General features: G+C 37.7%; 1 protein-coding gene and 1 long non-coding RNA gene across 2 annotated transcripts; both read right to left on the bottom strand.

The window, feature by feature from the left end:
• Positions 1-4892: 4892 nt before the first annotated feature.
• On the bottom strand, positions 4893-12953 carry LOC149843671 (acyl carrier protein 2, mitochondrial-like). Its single transcript, XM_089999989.1, has 2 exons — positions 12696-12953; positions 4893-5245 (listed from the first exon to the last, which is right to left on the bottom strand). Exons 1-2 carry the CDS (start codon positions 12909-12911, stop codon positions 5069-5071), a joined length of 393 nt encoding a protein of 130 aa, XP_089856115.1. The 5' UTR covers positions 12912-12953; the 3' UTR covers positions 4893-5068.
• Positions 12954-16251: 3298 nt separating this feature from the next.
• LOC149843670 (uncharacterized) lies at positions 16252-17395 on the bottom strand. Its single transcript, XR_016431149.1, has 2 exons — positions 17264-17395; positions 16252-17167 (listed from the first exon to the last, which is right to left on the bottom strand). It is a non-coding gene; the product is annotated as an uncharacterized LOC149843670 (long non-coding RNA).
• Between the last annotated feature and the right edge of the window lie 2991 nt (positions 17396-20386).

Here is a 20386-nt window from a genome sequence, read left to right as displayed (position 1 = left end):
GGCTTTATGGGGTCATGAAAATAGAATTTCAAAACCAAATCCGGATAATTTTAAAATTTTATATTTATTAAAAATATACATAAGGTCGGGTTGGGTATCCGACAAAAAAATGGATGGGTTCAGGTACCTGGCAAAAATCATGACCCAAACCCGGAATATTGCCTGATTTGGGTTCAAGTCAAATGGGATGTTGTTCAGGTCAGCACTTTTCATGCCCATACCCCGGAATTCGGGTTGGGCCGGTGTCAGGTACCTGATACAAACCAGACTCATTTACAGTCCTAAGCTTTGGAATGTTTTTCTATTTTTTATTAGTGAACCCATTCAAACTGATTTGGGCCGAATCCTTCGATTGGACCCAAAATCGGTCGATTTTGGAGGGGGTTTGAATCAGCCACTTCAGAAAATTGGTAGAGAGCAGATTCGATCTGATTCAGCCAGTTCAGACCGATTTTAACAACATTTCTACTTGGGGAAAGAAGGGTGTTTAAATTATTAATGTTTTTTTTTAGCAAAATTCGACCAATTCGCATCGAGTCGATAGCAAAATACTGAGGGTCAATGGAAATTGCTCCAGTTGATTGTCATATTTTTATGTATATTTTTAATAAAACCAGAAAATGACTCTCCAAGTACCGTTTGGCTGTGTAAGATTCGTGCCAGGTGCCATCACATGGCACACTTTTTAGTGTGTCTCTGCACGGTGAAAAGTTCAGGTGCAATATGATTGCACAAATATTTGTGAATTAAGCAAGCACCTGAAGAGGGCTTGTCAGTTGCGATCAGGTGCTTAATGCACAAATTTTATGCCCATGTGATTGCATCGGATCCAGATTCTTCTGGAGGCTGCCTTTATTTGGTTTTGGGCCCCACAGCTGACAGACTATCAATCAAGATGGAGGGCACCAAGGGCAGCGGCACACTCAAAGTGTGTCTGGCACCTGATCCTGGCTCACAAGATCCGGTACAACTGTCATTCCATGGGGGAAATGCGAAAATAAAGCATTTTTTAACACGTTATTTTGAGCTGCCCTGTGGCCGTGAATTATCGTTTGGAGGAAAGCTGCTATCGTTTGGGTTTGATGGGGCAAGATATCACGATATTTTTGAAAATAACTTTAATAAAAACACAATATTCTATGAAAAGTAGAAAAACGGGTTGGTGGGGACCTCAGTCCAAGTCTTGGCTTTCGAAGTTGAAAAATGAGGAGGCCGTGTTTTAATGCGATATTATGTTCTTTTTAGCAATTTTCTGTGAAAATGTTTTGGTAAGTTTTATTTCATGGATTGATTTAAGGGTAATTTTCAATGACAAAATTTCCCACCATTAAACAAATAATGGTATTTCTCTACTACCTTTAGCTGAACCTTGGGCATTAAAACATGATTGGGGAGCAAATTATGAAAGTGAATAGAAACACCATAACTAACAGATACAAAAAAAACATGCAAGTTCCATACAGGTTGAACCAACAAAAACCGTCTGATTCCTGTGCAATCTTTAACCCACCTATTTTTTCTCTCTTTTGTTTTCTCTCTCACCCACACTGGAGGACCACCACCACTATGGTGGGAGGCCATCCGACAGGGCAGCAGAGGCAGGGAGACCCGTTCCGGCTAAGCTTGGGTGGAACCAGAAACGGGAGGGAGGAGGAGAGGGCAGTGAGGAGGCTGTTCCTTTGATGGTGGAGGCTGGGGATGGTGGTGGTGGAGGTCAGGGAAGGGGTGGCAGGGAGACCCGATTTGATTGGGGTTGGGTGATACTACAAGGAAAACTCTAATTAGCGACAAAAAATTATGATGAATTTTTTTCATTGTGAATTTACGACGGATTAACTAGAGAAAACCATTTGTGGCTAACATTTAAATTATTTGCGAAATTAGCGATGAAAAAAAATTTGTCGAGAATTCATCGTGAATTAGCGATAACAATTCTATCTCAAACTCCGTTGCAACTTTACGATGATTCAGCAGTAGAAATTTTTTATCGCTACTCCATCTCACATTTGCGACGGTGTTTACAACAAAATTTTTTCGTCATTAAATTTTTCGTAAATCCCTAATGCAAGCCCCTTTTTTTTCTCTCACCCACATGAATGGACTATATGGACCTCGTGAGCCCATTCTCTTTTTGTTCAATGTGCAGCATAATGAAACCCGAGAATAACTTTATATATATATATATATATATATATATATATATATATATATATATATATATTTATACAAAGAAACCACCCCCAAAAATCATAGACCTACCCATGCTGGCTCTGCCTGCCATATAATCTGCTGCTCGGAGTAGCCACACATGGGGGCATACCTGAAACCTCACCACATACCCACAAATTAATTGTTCCACATTTGACTCTTTGTCTTAAAATCATACACTCAAAACACTCGAGATTTCCAAAATAAAGGCGAATCATAAGCTAATGCATCTTCTGATCACAAAATGTAGGGCTTTTTCCAAAACCATCTCTGCCTAATGGGCCATTCTCATAATCATCCACACCTTATTGACATTCTCAGAATCACCCCCTGCCTTTTACTTGGCTATTCCAAATACACCCTTGGGGTTAACTGCCGTAAGAAAAATTGACAGAAACCGTTTATCCCTAGAAAAATGATGCCTTTGCCCTTAAAATGCATTACATCGTTTGCTTGAATTCTAGCAGCACAAGGTGAATAAATGTAATATTCACATGGCAGGAATCAACTCACATGGATGTAACATATGCATCATATCCATGAAAAGGGGGCATTTAGATATACAGGACATCCTATACAGAAAATGGGTTTTCAGGATCTAATTCCAGCTTGATCTCCAAGGCTCTTTGGATGCAAGGTTGAAGACTTGAAGTTTTGATATTTAAATTCTTGGACAAATTCTAGCACAAACTAAATTGTTTTACTAGTATCCAACATGAAAAACATCGATAGCACTATCCATCACAGCATCTTCAATAACTACTCGCCAGTTCAAGCCCAAACCATGCCAAAAACTTGTTCTACCACAAACATTTCCGGCATTTATTGTAGCCCACTCTGTTTATCATCCCAAAGAAAATGGAGAAATAACCCCAAAGGATCATAATATTCTGTCTTCTTCCGAAAAACCAAAAAAAAAACATCACCTACTTGTCCATCGTCTGCTCAAGACATTCATGGTCTCTTGAATTTGTGGGCATTGTTCTAAAATCACGACAAAAGGGAAGGCTAAGAAAAAATCCATCCAATTTAAGAAGAGAAAGGTGTTCCTTCAAAGAGATCACCATAGAAATTGAGAAGAAAGCCTGAACAAGAAACCACAAGATGAAGGTTCAAAACCCAGTGGTTGGTAGGAGCTGTCAGTGGACGTCTCCTTATGGTGGGGTGTTGCAGATTCAAAACCCAGTGGTACGTTGAATAATAACTGGTGGGGCTCTGCCTAACCCCAGCTTGCCTTTCAAAACAAAAACCACAAGACGAATAAAACCCTTAAAAGGGGAGTAATCTCACACCTAGTGACTGGAAAGTCAGAGAAAACAACGTACTCAAGAGTGAGATTGCACCTACGACTGCCAGGGAGATGCCGCCTTCATTTTGAGAGAGAGAGAGAGATGGATGGATGGTGCAGCCGAAGAGGGTGCCACTGCCCAGGGCATTGAAGGAGAAGATGAGCCTGTCAATAGCCGGAGATTTGCATTCTAGGGCTTGGGGGTATGTTGGTCATTTCATTGATCACTTAACCATGGTCAACATTTGACCATGGTTAATTCAACTTCATGTTAATGGAAGGGTGAATCTTACCTAAGGGTGAGAAAGGGAAGGGTGATTTTGGCAATAAGAATGAGGCAAGGATGATTTTGAGACCCCAAACCGTGCAACATAAATGAAGTGCCGTCTCCACATGGTTTCTGGTCCAGGACTCTAAACCAGGTAACTGCATTGAAAGTTTGGATGCAAGTTGGGGAACTTGCTTGATGAACTTTGGCAGGTTTGAGGCTACATACAAATAACCCAAGTCTAATTATAGGTCTTATACTATTCAAACATGACTGAAACTTGAACCAACTTTGTCCTCAATTGGTGCACATGTGGTTATAGTTCAGATTTGAGTTAAGTCTAGATTGCAACGGCAGTGACAACAGTTTAAAACGACAATCATGAAGTTGGGAGCTCCTTGTGAAATTCTCAAAATTTAAATTTTTTAAGTTCCTACTGAGAAAATCTCAGCGAAGATAGACGTTTAAAATATTAAAACATAGAAAAAATAGAAATTGAAGATGTGAAACAAAATAAAAGATACTCTTCTGAGTTTTTTACTGATAAAAAAGACATAAATTTCATGGTCAAATTTCAATATATTAATTTAATTTATAACATTGTGTATTTCAAAATACTATGATAAATTAAGCCTTTAAAAAAGTTGTGAAACAAAATAAAAGATACTCTTACGAGATTTTGACTGATAAAAAACATGAATTTCATGGACAAATTGCAATATATTAATTTAATTGATAGCATTGTGATATTTCAAAATATCATGATAAATTAAGCCTTCAAAAAAGTTGCAGAATATATCTTCCACACTTCTTAACATATCAAGGTATTTGTCAGCACTGTTGAAGGCTTGAAGCTACTGAATTCCTCCTATCGTTAAATACAGGAATCATGGGTCGAATGAGATAGCTGGATCCTAAGGTCGCACTATCATAACCAAAGGGTCTAAGGTTCAAATCCCACGGGGGTTATCCCATCTTTCCTATCAAAAAATGAAAAAAAAAAACAAGAATCAGTCTTCCCATATAACTAAGTTATCTCATGAATCTGCAAGTGCAATTGCTGTTAGAAAGAAAAGTGTGTGAAAGAAGAAAAAAACATAGGCTTCTCTAGTCAATGTCAAAACATTCTTGGACTAGTGAGTTCATGGGCATTTATTTTCACCAGCATGCAAAGACATACAAGAGGCTTTACAAACTTGTTTAGGTGTTTACCTAGCAAGAATTTTGCTCAACCAGAATTAAAAGGAGCAGCAAACAAATAGAGTTTAAGAAAAGCAAGAGTAGAGCTGGCATTCTCCAGCAACTCATTTTGCTTGAGGATGAGAAGCTATGAAGTCCACTGCAAGATTGATAGAATCAATCTTATCAGCTTCATTGTCTGGAATTTCAAAACCGAATTCTTCTTCTAGTGCCATGACAACTTCCACAGTATCCAAGCTGTCAAGGCCAAGGTCATTCTGGAAATGGGATGTTGGAGTTACCTGCTCAGAAAGAACGTTCAGTTTCACTTTTGAAAGTATTGAAATGCAGATCTAAAGGTCACATTGTAGAACTGTTTGCAAATATCCACTCCAACAAGGTGACGACAATAAAATCATTATTCATGCATGTAAGAGTAAACACACTAATGAGATGACAATTATACCTGCAGTTACAACACCTATCATGCCTAGACAGACCTAGATGAGGACTGCAAGTACCTTCTTAGCCTCTCAAGAGAAGTGCTCTGATTGTGCACATTCTATGTGAGTAAAAAGGGTGCTCAGATTTGTGCAACATAGAACTAGAAGAGCACTTGCACCTTCCCAAGGTACCTCGCATACTCCAGGGTATGTTTTAAGCAGAAATTATGGTAAGTATCTCAAATATGGAACAAATAGATACTCAAGCCGAGTCTGCAGTAGCATTTAATTGTTTTGTAAACCCTTCTCTTTCTTACTTTGCACATTGAAATTGCTTCCAGTTCTTGATAAAGGGAAAAGAAAGGAAAATAGATTATTGCAACAGAGCCAACATAATATGCATCAACAGATGCAGCAGATAAGCCCATGACTGCTTTACCAAATTGTTTTGATCTTTCGACAAGGCATGAAAAGCTACAAAGACTAAATTAATGCTTCCACTTTAAAGGAAATGGGTTCAAATGAGTGCATGCACCAGTTAGAACTTTTGCTCTAGCATGGCAGAATATAGAGTGAACCACATACTTGAAAGGTAGGATTTCACATATGAAAAAAAAATACATAAAACAAATTTAAACAATAACATAATATCAGAAATTTGAGTCAGAATATAGGCTTGAGCAATAAAAGTATAGGCAAATGATGGATTTCGGCTCTGGACTCAAATGAGTACTCAGAAAAATAAAGCTGCCCGCATGGATGAACAAGGTGAAGATTGAGCATGCACATATGGCAAAGGAAAACCAATGAGTCATAGAGGGAACACGAAAATGCGCAGAAAAATCAATACCACAACTGGTGGAGAAATCTTTGAGAAACTTAAAGGCCTAAAATTCAGTCCCATAAAATGGAAGTTTTGAGAAAATTACAATTCTATATGAGAGAGGAACTTAATTCCATGTCCAATAAAATTAGCCAATGACATGATTATATAATAGCAACAAGAAGAAATATTTTAAAAAACCTACTTTATCCTATCCTGAACAATTTGTCAATTTCCAGACATATATTTAGAAGTCCATCATTGCAGCTGAATTAGCCACAGATGAATGATGCATGTGCAGTTTAAGCAAAAGTATGAATCAGTAGAAGACGAGGACTCCAGAGTGGTTTGAGCACTCACAGAGACATGCTAGCATGACTCTGTCTGTTTCACATTGTATAAGGGGGCATTACCTTCTTTTATGAATCTGTACTAATTTGCATTTGTTTGTTAATCATTTTCTTTTATATTAAAGACCTATCCAAATACGAGGTGTAGGCAAAATGTTTGGTCTGATGTTCTTATTCAACAACAGTTAACCCTTGCAGGTTCTGTTCTGGTAAAGGTTCAGCATAGATACTTCCAGGAAGAAAAAGGCATCAATCTATGAACCTTTAATTATGATTGACATAACCGCTTGCAGGAGACCATGTGCATGTGACCATGACTGAAATTAATCAATTGATTGTGCATCTTCATGATTTATTTTCATCAGGGATTGTTTCCTAAACAAAAGATACAGTTTTTGCAAATTAAAAAACAAACTGTACTAAAATGACGGATACTTTCAGCATTCAACTCTGTGGTGAGTGAAGAAAACCTTATCCTGAATGATATTATGAATGCGCACAGACAAGACAAATGCCCACAAGAGAATTCAATATCGAGATCACATGTTAAGATCCAGACTTCAATGGAATTCTGCTGCTCAGGTGAATTATTACTCAAGTACAATGTGTTTTTTTATTGGATTGAATCATTTGAAAATCTAAAGCTTAGGCATCAAACCAAAATCAGTGCATATGTCAATCTGATTCAAATATCTGCAATCTCCCTTTAGGATAATTTCACAAACAGACCACTTGGTTTTCTTTTCTCTCAAGTTCATTGATTGTGACCCTTCATCATTGTGGGGAACTATGAAAGTCACCAAAATATTCCATGCATTTGTCATTTCAATCTCAAATACTGATTCTTTGCAACTATATTTATTGCTTCATGCCTTATAGCATTAAGTTGATCTGGATGCTGCATGGTTGGTAAGCCAGAAACTTTCAAATGAATGTGATAACTCATTAATTTTTGGTGTTTAGATGCTATCAGTTCACTGGATGGACATAATTGTTAAATTTAGTGAACAAGTGTTGCCCTGTTGAACATAACCGCTAGTATATGACCATATCGACAGTTGTTGCTATAGTATTTGTATCTACATTACCTAAAATTCATGCATTGGTATTGAGATTTAAATCTTGAACATCTAGATTTATAACAAAACAAACATTCGCCAATCAACACACAAATCTTTTATACCCAAAATCCTCATTTTTAGCTTTTTCGCTTAGGCTATTGCTTCACAACACCATTAATGAACAAACACTTCTAACATCACCCAATCAGTCGGGCCCACATATGCACACAGAAAAGACATCAGAACAACTCTTTCACAAGACTTTGATTGCTGTTGTAACCAAATTTGAGAAAAAATAAGTCTATCATTCAATCTTAAAATTATGTAATGTTTTGGGCCTCGTACCAATTTAGGGCATGTTTGGTAACCTCTCATGAGATTCAGAATATCATGCAAATGAGAGAATGGATCTCATTTGCACAACTAACCAAACATCATAATATGAAAATGAGAATCTGAATGTGATTTGAAATCACATTTGGAGTGAATCTCTTGTAATTTCAAATCACAAGGTGGAATATGTGATTTGAAATCACAGGTCAAACATGCCCTTAATTACAAGATTATTAAATATTTTATGCATTTTTTTGTTCAAAAGAAAGTATTTTATGGATTCAAGGAGGTTTAGGCAGAGTTGTCAGTCGGGAAAGCGAAAGCGGGAAGCAATTCGGGAAGCGAAAGTGAGAAGTGAGGCACTTCCAAAATTTTAGGAAGCAAGAAGGGTGAGACGACTTAGAAGCGAATTAGGAATCGTCTTGGAAGCAAGAAGATAAGCGAACCAGAAGCGACCTAAGAAGCGCGGGGAAGCGAAAAAATGAAAAAAAGAAAAAACAGAAGGGAAAAAGAAAAAAAAAAGAAAAAAGGAGAAGTGAGCTTCCCATTAATGGGGAAGCGTGCTTCCCAATTTTTTGGCGCTTTTCAGCACGTTTTGAAAGCACCACATTTCATGCTTCTGAAACGTGCTTCGGGGAAGCACGCTTTCCCAAGTCATGGGGCACTTCCGATAACCCTAGGTTTAGGATATACATATGTTTGGAAAGATGAAGCAGTTATGTGTGTAAATGAGAGACAGAGAGGGGGTATTGAAAAAGATGAAGCAGATACGTGTGAAATTTTCATTGGTTGAGCTAAATGCTCATTAAATAACAGAGAGAAATGAATATTAGAAAATCCGAGAGAGAGCATCAAGAAGTTATAATTTTTAAGGTGAGTAAATATGAGAGAGAGGAAGAGGGCATTGAAAAAGATGAAGATATTATGCATGAAGTTATAATTGATTGACATGAAGGCTCATTAAATATAAGAGATAAATAAACATTAGAAAGATGAAAGGTGAGGGTTTCATAGGGTCATAGAAATACGTAAAAAGGGGGGGAAAAGAACAAATTATAAAATAATTAATGGAGAAAGAATGAAGCATTAAATGAAGGGGGATAGAACAAAAATAAATAAAAACAATAGTATTTTTTTCTTATTGGCTCTCACATTTGTGTCATGAAATTTTAGGAAAAAATAAAAAAAGACCTATAAAAGTCTCGGTGCATGCCAATTTCCATAGATAAAGGCAAACTAGAATATTTAAACTAACAAAATATGTAAACTGGTATAAACCAAGATTTTCATAGTTTTTTTTTTTTTGTAAATCTAACCCTGCAGATGCATTTCGCATTGTCCACTTGCTTGAAATCGACTATTGGATCATCATAATGGGATCAAAAAATATGATTATTTATGCTTGCATATTTATAAAAAATTTGAGTCATTGATTTTCAAGCCTTAAAACATCATTCTTATACATCATAATCGGATGATCCAAGAGTCTATTTCTATAAAATTGTGCATCTAAATTGCATCTGTATGGTAAAATTTTAGAAAAAAAACTATAAAAATCTTGACATATTTTAGTTATCCTAGATCAAGGGAAACTAAAATATGTAAACTAACAAAATATGCAAACTGGTATGAACCAGGATTTTCATAGGTTTTTTTACAAATTTAACCCTGCAGATGTATTCTGCATGGTACACTTGATAGGTATTGACTTTTGGATCATCGTAATCAGATCAAGAAATATGATTTTTATACTTACATATTTACAAAAATTTTGAACCAAAAGATTTGGATTTATATTATATATATATATATATAAGTTATATTTAATACAAACGATTGTAGGTACAATTTAGTTGGAATCTCACAATGCAAATTGTTTTGACTCAATGTAACCATGTAGATGTATTTAGCATGCTTGATTTAGGACACAAAACCCTTGGATCATCTTTTATCGATGGAAACATATATATATAGGAAAACTGGAATATGTAAACTAGAAAAATATGTAAACTGGTATAAACCAAGATTTTCGTAGGTTTTTTTGCAAATCTAACCTTGCAGATGCATTCGACGTGGTCCATTTGCTTGGAATCAACTATTTGATCATCATAATCGGATTAAGAAATGTGATTTTTTATGCTTTCATATTTACTGAAAATTTTAGCTGTTGTTTTTCAAGCCTTAGAAGATCCTTCTATTACATCGTAATTAGATGATCCAAGAGTCTGTTCCTATAAAACCATGCATCTAGACTACATCCGTACGGTAAAATTTTAGAAAAAAAAAACTATGAAAATCTCGGTGCATACCAGTTTACATATTTGACTGGTTTACATATTTTAGTTACCCTATATATATATAAGTCTGAATCTTTTGGGGTTGAATACTAAAATCGAAGTGATTGAAGCCCTCTTTGAAACCAATAAGAAAAAATGTTATTATTGTTTTTATTTATTTCACATTGTTCTATCCTCCTTCGTTTAATGCCTCGTTCTTTCTCCATTAATAATTCTAGAGTTTGTTCTTCTCTTTTTCTCCTTTTTACCCATCTCTATCGCCTTATAAAAAACCCCATCTTTCACCTTTCTAATATTTATTTCTCTCTCATATTAATGAGCCTTCATGTCAACCAATTGTAACTTTAAACATAATCCATTCATCTTTTTCAATGCCCTCTTTCTCTCTCTCCCATATTTAGTCACCTCAAAAATGGTTTCTAGATGTTATCTCTCTCTCATTTTCTAATATTTATCTCTCTAATATTTAATGGGCCTTCAGTTCAACCAATGAAAATTTCATACATAATTGCTACTTCTTTTTCAATACCCTCCTTTATCTCATTTCCTCACGCGAAAAGTATGTTCCAATCTCTCGCTCATGAAAAACGGCATACACACTCTAGCTCATTAAATAATGCCCCCAACTTCTCAATGTATGTGTCTTTCTTTCCCCTCACGCAATGTCCCTTCATCTTCTCAAAGATCTCTCTCCCCCCCCCCCCTCTCTTTCTCTTGCTCCATATTGCACTCTCACAATTTCTTCTCCCTTCATTCATTAATCCCTTGGGTTGCATCTCTTTGGATTCCAAACCCCCTCTCCCTATCTCTTTCTCTCTGGAATAATATAGAATAGTGGGAAACCCTCCACCTTCTCTTCTTTATTATAAGCACCATCCATGACCTCTCCTCCCAACTCTCTCTCTATGATTTTTTTCTATCTAGCACATGAGCTCAGCCAGCCAATGAGACCTGTCTAATCAGACCATTGCACAAGGTAGGGTGTCGGAGATCCTCAACAGTCTATAGAAGAGCCTTCTTATCGTTTAGATGCAACAGTCATGTTGTGTATCTTTTGATAGCTTATGAAATGAGTTGGAATTAGAGGCTTGTTACAACTGCTTTTATCTTTTGCATATTGTTGGTTTTGAAGCTTTGTTAGTGATAGTCATTCACATTTGCAATGGCTTGTTTCCAATAATTTATTGGATGATCTTGATAAATAATCGATATTGATAGTTTCTTTTTCAACTTAAGAGATGTCCTTTCCTAATGAAGAATTTGTCAAGTTCATCAAATGTTTTTTCATGTATTTATTTGACATGAGGGCTTTTGAGTTGTGGAAACAGGCACTACTATATTCATCTATAGGCATTTTTATTGTGTACATGATCTAGCAATTTAAACATTTAGATTTCATACAATAAAAAAACTGTGGCATTATATCTTGAATGTTATCTTTGGTGCTCTTCAAGCATAGGGTTAGGCCCTTCCTTTTGATTTAATATTTATTCAGTTCATTAATAAGGGAAATCAGCTGTTACATACTTCTCAACGTATCCTTATCTAATCATACTTTAGCTTGAAGTTGCTAAGCCAATGCCATAATGAAATGCTTAGCCTACACAAAGCCTCTCATCATTATCTACTTCAGAGATGTCATTCCAAGAGATCCATTATATTCAGTTTCATTGAGTTTCTCTTGTTATGAAGAATGAACGGCGAAACTTGTATCATTTGGTTATCTAATTAGGTGCTCTTGCAAGCTCTGCAAGAGATTGGCATACTTGTATCGCTCTACAACTCCAACCTAATTAGGATCCAATCTGATTTTTGTTATCTTCTTTTATCTTTTCCCGTTCAAATGAATGTTAGGTTTGATTAACTTCAGAAATAACTATAAAGGATCAGAAATACTAAGTGTAGCAGAATGGGGTACTAACCGGTCTAACATTCTTGATCCCAGTCTCACGATCTCACCGTTCCATTCGATGGCCGTTATTCATGTTCATTTAGTTCTCTGACCCTTAAAAATCCACCAGCAAACCTAACCATATAATCAAACAGCAGGCCCTAAAAGCCTTCAGGAATATCCCTCAACCATTCGCGCTGTTGAAACCCAAAATCCATCGTATCAATAGACACCAACACTTGACTTCCAGTGGCAGTCACCCACGAGTTTGCATAAGAATCTCTCCACATTTCCCCGTTTACGAATGGCCATAGATCCCATCAACCCTGGACTAACTAGCAAGAACTAGAAAATAATTAGCTCGAATAACTGTACCCCAATTCCCGCAACTGAATCAATTAATAGAAAACGTATATATCATCTACATTCATCAGAGAACCCATTACATAACCACAAAAAGTTTAAAAAACACAAAACATTTGCAAAATCAGAAACCACCCAATTTGTACCATCAGGAGCAGAGAGAGAGAGAGAGGTTGGTGGGTGGGTGGTACCTTGGAAGGGTCGACCTTCTGGAAGTTCTTGACGACGGAGATGATGCGGTCGGTGACTTCGGGCTTGTCGAGGAAGGAACCCCTCACCTCCTCCGAGTAAAACCGAACCAAACACACCAGCAGAGGAGATGAAGACGACCAAGAAGAGGAAGAAGAAGAAGCAGCGTTCTCTCTCACCCTCAAGTGCTTCAGGAGAGCGTTTCTCACGGCCGCCATTTTCAACCCACCCTCTCTCTCTCTGTCTCTCTCTCCAAGTCTGAGAGAATGACCTAGTTTGCCACTAAGCTGCAACCGGTTCGTACTTGGACTGGATCCAGTGAAACCAGGTAGAGTCCGCGTCTATGTCACAGACACAGGCGGACACGAGTACGCCTCCTTTTAGACACAAGTTCAAAACAATATTTGGAAATCATTTAATAGAAAAAAGGAAACTTTTGTTTGATATTTTAATATTACAAAATGCATTTTTACTAAAAGGATTAATAAAGCAATATCGTGTCCACATGTTCAGTGTAGCTATGACATAAGCATACTCACAAATATCATCAATTTTTTGTGAGATTTTCATATCCGTTACAATTCCCCCAAAAAAATCAGTTTTTATCATGATAGAAACAGGTTACTAACGTGATATTCATACAACAACAACAACAACAACAACAACAACGACTTCATCCCAAACAATTGGGGTCGGCGATATGAACCAAAAAGAAAATCATTTTGGGTCCTCCACACGAATCCTTCTCTTCCAATCATTTATATCCAATGCCATGTCCTCGGTGAGGTTCAAAGCCTTCATATCATTTCTTATCATCTTCATCCAAGTCTTCTTAAGCTTACCCCGACCTCTTTTAGCTAATATATTTTTCCATTTCTCCATCCTTCTAACCGGAGCATCATTAGGCCTTCGTCGAATATGCCCAAACCATCGTAAATGATTCTCACTCATCTTATTTTCAATGGGTGCAACGCCTACCTTCTTACGTATTTCCTCGTTCTGAATCTTATCTTTTAGTGTCTTTCCACACATCCATCGAAGCATACGCATCTCAGTTACACTCGTTTTTTGAAAATGATGTCTCTTGGCAGCCCAACATTCCGTACCATATAGTAAAGCGGGTCTAATTGTCGTCCTATAAAACTTTTCCTTCAACCGCAATAACATTCTACTATCGCACAACACTCCAGTTGCACTTTTCCATTTCATCCACCCAACCTTAATCCTATGATTTACATCTTCATCAATTTCTCCATTCTTTTGAATGATGGATCCCAAATATTTGAAACAGTCATCCACCACTATTTCTTGCTCACCAAGCTTCACTACACTCTCATCACTACTTCATTGCTTACTAAACAAACATTCCATATATTCTGTCTTACTCTTACTCAACGTAAAACCTCTTGCTTCCAAAGTCTGTCTCTATAATTCTAACTTAGCATTAACCCCAGCTCTAGACTCGTCAATTAAAATAATATCATCAGCAACCAACATACATCATGGCACATTTTCTTGAATTGATCTCGTAAGTTCATCTAACACTATAGCAAAAAGGAAAGGGCTTAATGCAGATCCTTGATGTAACCCAACCGTTGTAGGAAAATTGTTTGTCACCCCTCCATAAGTGCGAACATTGGTTACTACTCCTTCGTACATATCTTTAATTATACTAATGTACTTGAGAGCGTGATATTCATATTTTTATATATTTAGTTTTGTTCTTATATTTTTATATTTTCTGTATATTTATAATATTTAAATGTACCAATATTTTATCAACATTTTTTTCAAAAAAATTCTTCTAATTTATCACAAGAATTTTCTTTTTGAAGAAAATGCCGATAATGAGATTTGTGTCTATGGGTCGAGTTGAAGCAACTTTTCCAATAAATGAGCCAAACAAACTGAACAGAGCACGTTCGGGCTAGGCTTGTTTACCAGTGGATTGTGCTCGTGTTTGTGTTTAGCCAAGCCGATCTTGAGATTAGCCGGTCTTTTAATCAGACAGGCTGGCTTGTGTTTCATGTTATTTACACATAGAATATATAGATACAATATATATATATATATATATATATATATATATATATATATATATATATATATATATATATATATATATATATATATATATATATATATATATATATATATATATATATTATTTATATATTTACTTATACGAGCTCCCGAGCTAAGCCAATCCGGCCCCTAAATGAGCAGATCATGGCTTATGTATTTATATATTTATTTGTTCGGGCTTGACTCGTTTAAGCTAAATGAGCAGATCATGGCTCGGCTCACCAGTTATACGAACCGAGCCAAACGAGCTGCTCGTTCTTTTACCAGCCTTAAATCGGGGCCCATTAATGTCCAATGGGCCAATATCATGTTGGGCCGGATTAGGCTCTGATTGGAGATGATGGCTGGGAAGGTAAACGCTTCAGATTCAAATTCATTTAATTGGACGGTAGCCATAGTCAGATCCAATAATAATAGGATTCAGACTCGGCATCAAGTTTTGCATCATAATCTGAGTTGTAATTCGGGTAAATCCAATTTGGAATATGTTTAAACGTCAGATTTTAAGCTAGTCAGATTCAGATTCAGATTCAGATTCAGTTTTAGCGGATTTCTGTCCAAGTTCAGATCCAATTACAATAGGCCCGATTAGGTCAGACTTGGCAACGCCTTGATTCAAATCAAGTCCGACCCCTTTACATCCAATTCAAGTCCGATCCTATTTTCATCCATTCTGGTCCATCAGAGATTCAACTTTGAGGAACAGTAATATAATTAGACCTGGATTAATTAGATCCAAAGCTGGTTCAGGTCCGGATGGTAAAAGCAGGCCAGTATTATCCCATGGAAAGACTTGGTGTGGTCAATAAACTTCCAAATCTGAATGTCTTCGTCCACTATTTGGGCTCAATGGGTCTGACCCAATTAGCTAAGCGAACCTACTTTAGTGAGCCTCGAGCTTCATGGTATCACACCGATATCAGATCTGGTTGGGGTAAAACCAAACCCAGTAAATCAGGTCAAGATTGGTGCAAATATTGGTACTAATACAGAAAAGTTCAAAAGTTCCCAGGCACATTCTTGAAATTCAAATATGGCATTTAAAACATTTTTATTGGGATTTATATAAAACATCGATATGATTTCTCAAGAATTAATACAAGGCTACAAAAATAATGTTTTAGTGTAAATTTTCAAAATGACGCTTAAGAGGTTAAATAGCATATCTAATTAAGTATTAATGCATTACTGTTCATCAAATTCAAATACTAGGAAATCTAAGTGAAAATGACATGGTTATAATAATGATGCCATTTTTCTTTCCAAATGTCAACATAATTGAAATAGGAAATGAGTACAATTGATTTCCAAAACGAGTTCTTACCAGTTAATGAATATTCTGATCAGTAGAAAAACAAGACATTATGTATTGCATTCCAAACTACAAACTGGACTCTAGCCAAACAAGCTCACCAGACATTTCACAGAAACAAACCAAACATGTTAATGAGATGAACAGAACAATGGGTTATTGAATAAAAAACAAGGAAACCAATACTCTCTGCAACCAGCTACAGTATCTCTTCATCAGCATCCCAGTCACCAAGAACCATTGAGTGTCTGAGAAATCCATAATCAACTTGTTGTCAAGCATCCCTTTTTGTTTTCTTTTTTTTGTTTTTTTTTTCACTACAAAATTCAGAGCATTGTTAGAGGCATGCGAACAGCTGGCAATTAACATTCAGGAAGAGGATCGTTATTTTTTTTCATTTTTTCTGTTAGATCACCTGAAAATTCTTTGATGGTCCCAATTCAGGAATGAACGATCAGAATCTAAGCTAAGATCTTTTATAGAACTGAAAGTCCTGTATGACTTTACAGGACCAAGTAGACCCTTAGAACCTGGTGATTTTTGTAGACAGCTAGGGGACCTTCTAAGCACCGTGGTACTTGCATCACTCCTAAGAGAAGGAAAAGAACAGTTCTTGTCGATTGAATTTGTACTCATCCTCTGTCTTGGTGTGCTACTTGATCTGGTTTTTGCTTTTGCAGACTCTGTATAGACCATGTAGCTTGGAAGGGAAGCTGTTGAGCTTGCATATGATTCATCATCTATGATCATAATTCCCTGAGTCAATTTTCGTACATTCGATATTGGAGATTGTGATCTCATCAATCTTCTTTTTTGCTGTAATTCTCTTACATTGAGTCTGCTTTGTACTTCTTGTTCTTTAAATAATGCATCAAAACAGGCATTTGCTTCTGCAATCTGCTTCTCAGAAAGTGAGTTTTGGTCAATACTCAATGCTGATGAACTCTCTGATGCTCTCCTATACGAGTGAGTATCTATCCAGCGTTCCATCCAGCTCCATTCGACATTTTCATTGTTTGAATTGCATTGTTTAACAGCAGAAGTTGAAGAAGTTGGTTTTCGAACAACTTTTTTGCCCTAGACATATAAAGAAGACAGATGGGAAAGATTAATAGATGCGAAAAAACATATGAGAAAATAGTAAAACCAGAAAAGATTCAGAACATTTATTACTCGATGATCTAGATAATATTCCCGGGCCCTTTCTTGATTAAATGCAGCTTGTTGTCTGCTCAAGAACTTTACTTCAGTTTGTTCCTTTGATGGTAGGCTGCCAGTCCATCTTTTTTGACTGCTTCTATCGATCTACACACAGAAGGTGAAGTAAGAAAACTACATGCCAGAATTCCTGCCAAACATTCTATCTTTTGCTATAGAGAACTGCACTTTCTACATGTAACCAACAGATGATACCAACGGAATGGAACTTGTGACCATTTACCATTTAACATTCGTTATATTCAAGCAGGAATAAAAAGTAGAGAATGCATAACTGCCATAAAATCAGGACAAATGATGCCAATAGCAAGAAATTCAGCAGAACGATCATCAACCTCTATTACATGGACAAAAATCACAGCAAGTTTTGCATGAATAAAATATATGTGAAAATGCTACCTCCAAATGTTGATTTGGATTGTTTATTCAAAGGGTCCTTGAAATCACTCTTTGCGGAAGTCGAGCCAAATACAGTTTTGAATAAACTATAGTAATTTGTATTTCAAGTGCATGATTTCTTTCAATGCTGATAGTTCTATTGAAATTCAAGTATGGAAAAATATGGTGTATGCCTGGACAATTTTCATAATTTCTTACACAAATTCATCATATTTATATGTGTGCCCATATAAAAAATCAAAAAGTTCTGCAAGAATTCTAGAATATTTTGTTAGGCAGAAAGCTCATGTAAATGAGGCTTATTACATTAGACTAAATATAATTTGAATCTGCAGTTCCATACAAATAGAAAGAAACTCCCATTTATTCTGTATTATGTGCTAGACATGAGCAAGGGATCATTGTGTCTTCATAATTGTGGCAGATGTCATATATGTTGGTCTATGCTTGGAATGTTGTTCTGTGTATTGTCTAATGCTTTGTAATATGCACGTATTGTCTAATGCTTTGTAATATGCACGCCATATGCTGTAACATATTTAAAATGAGGGGTATAATTGTTCCCTTGCGACTTACAGTGTACAGTTGCGCTTAGAGTCTGTTTTGCTTTTGTTGAGTCTGATGCAAGCTGCCCGGTTCAGGTGAATCAATACCCCGAAGGGGCAGCCCGTATACTTGAACTGTAATAGCCTGCGGGCAAAATTGTGAATGAATTAAATGCGTTGAGCTTTCTTTTGTTCACCCTCGTTGTGATTGCTTCTTGTGATTGCAATTTCTCTCCCTCTATTCTCTCTTGCTCTCTTGCACTCTGATTACAAGCTTCCGCGACCGGCAAACGAGCTGACGAGTAGGCTTGCGGCGGTAAGGAAGGACCGTCGCACCGCGCTGGCCCATTGAAGGAAATAGGCCCGTGACAAGTGGTACCAGAGCCCGTTCTCGTGCTGGGGAAGGGACTCCGGAGTCGATGTCGACAGACACGCCGACAGGCTGCGATTTGTGAGCAAGACATCGTGGCGCCTTATCAACACTTGCGCAAAACCAAGGGCAAGGCAGTTGCCGGAGCTGAGGAGATGGGTTCACCTCGGGGCCAAGAAGAGTTGGCTGCAACTGTTAACAAGCTGGTGGAAGATGTGACTTCGCATGATGAAGCGATTTCACGTGCATTTGAATCATTCAATGGATTGAATGATGTGGTGGCGAGCCTGCAAGAGCAGGTAAACTTACTAATGGGGCAGGTCACTTTGTTGACGACTACAGTGACCGATCTTGAGTTGAGGAACCGTACGTTGCAGCGGACGGTGACCCTGAATGACGGAAATGGTGAGAGACCATCAAGGATTGATGTACCTAGACCCGCAAAATTCAATGGTTCTCGCGACAGCAAGGCCATTGAGAACTTCTTGTTCCAAGTAGAAGACTACCTGGATATCCAGAATGTGACCCTCGAAGATCTGAGGATCAAGGCTGCAGCGGCCTTACTTGATGGTGATGCTATCGCTTGGTGGAGACGGAAACGCAATGACATGGAGAGGGGTCAATGTGTGATAGACACCTTTGACGACTTCAAAGTAGAGTTGCGCAACTACTTTATGCCAAGAAATGCGCAGAGACAGGCTTACCGGATGGTTCGTGAGCTCAAACATACTGGTTCGTTGCAAGACTATGTCAGAACGTTCCAGAAGCTTATGCTGGAGATACCTAACATGCCAGAAGACGACATGCTCAACTGGTTCATTGTGGGACTTCAACCATGGGCACAGTCTGAAGTGGAAAGGAGTAACCCCCGTATTTTGGAAGATGCATATGTGGCGGCTGAGCGCTTAGTTGACACTCAGCGCAAGCCTTTCACCCCATCAACCAAAGTTGGGAAGAAGCCTGACCACGGAGGCAAGAAGGATGAGCAGCGCAACGATAAAGGTGAGGCGTCGACACGCCATCAATCCGAAAAGAAACAGAACTACACAAAGCATAACAACAACAACAAGGGTGCGGTTGTGACATGTTGGTTCTGTGGTGATAGACATATCGCCCGGCAATGCCCAAAGCGCCTTGTAAAGGACGACAGGCAAACCAATGTTGCACAGGAAGAATGCAGCGATATTGAATGCAGCGACACTGAGACCATGCAACCGAGGATGGGCGCCATGCGATCGATTAATGCAACCAGAAGTTGTGCAGCTAAAAACATGCAGGTCAGTAAGGAACTCATGTACGCTGAAGTTATTATGAATGGAAAGTCTACTTCAGCAATGATAGACTCCGGGGCCACACACAACTTTGTCTCGCGGGAAGAGGCAGAGCGGTTGGGCTTGAAGCATGGGCCAAAGCAGAGGACCATTAAAACGGTAAACTCTGAGGCCAAGCCCATCCTTGGTGAAGCAAGGGATGTGGCTATTCAAGTGGGAAGTTGGGTCGGTAAAGCCAACTTCTCTGTGGTGCTCCTGGACGATTTCAAGATGATTTTGGGTATGGAGTTTCTGCGAAGCCAGAATGTTATGATGTTGCCAAAATTCAACACGCTGACGATCATGGAGTCAGACCTGTCCCACACAGTGCAGTACCTTACGCAGAAAGGCAAGTCTTCAGTGTTGTCGGCAATGCAACTAAAGAAGGGTGTCAAGCATGGGGAGCAGACATTCTTAGTGGCAGTGCGCGCAGAGGAAGGGAAGGTGAAAGCAG

The sequence above is a fragment of the Nuphar pumila genome, chromosome 3 (genome assembly GCF_984573655.1).
Source record: "Nuphar pumila chromosome 3, dmNupPumi1.hap1.1, whole genome shotgun sequence".
In the NCBI taxonomy this organism is placed as follows: Eukaryota; Viridiplantae; Streptophyta; class Magnoliopsida; order Nymphaeales; family Nymphaeaceae; genus Nuphar; species Nuphar pumila.
The sequence above is the reverse complement of the archived record's forward strand: the minus strand, read 5'-3'. Positions and strand labels throughout refer to the sequence as shown.

What these genes read in the sequence shown, in the direction of transcription:
- LOC149843671 (XM_089999989.1), bottom strand. Translation starts at nt 12,911, where the DNA reads ATGGCGGCCGTGAGAAACGCTCTCCTGAAGCACTTGAGGGTGAGAGAG. An exon ending in AGAAGGTCGACCCTTCCAAG is followed by an intron (nt 5,246 to 12,695) that starts GTACCACCCACC and finishes CTTTCTGAGCAG; the next exon opens with GTAACTCCAACATCCCATTT.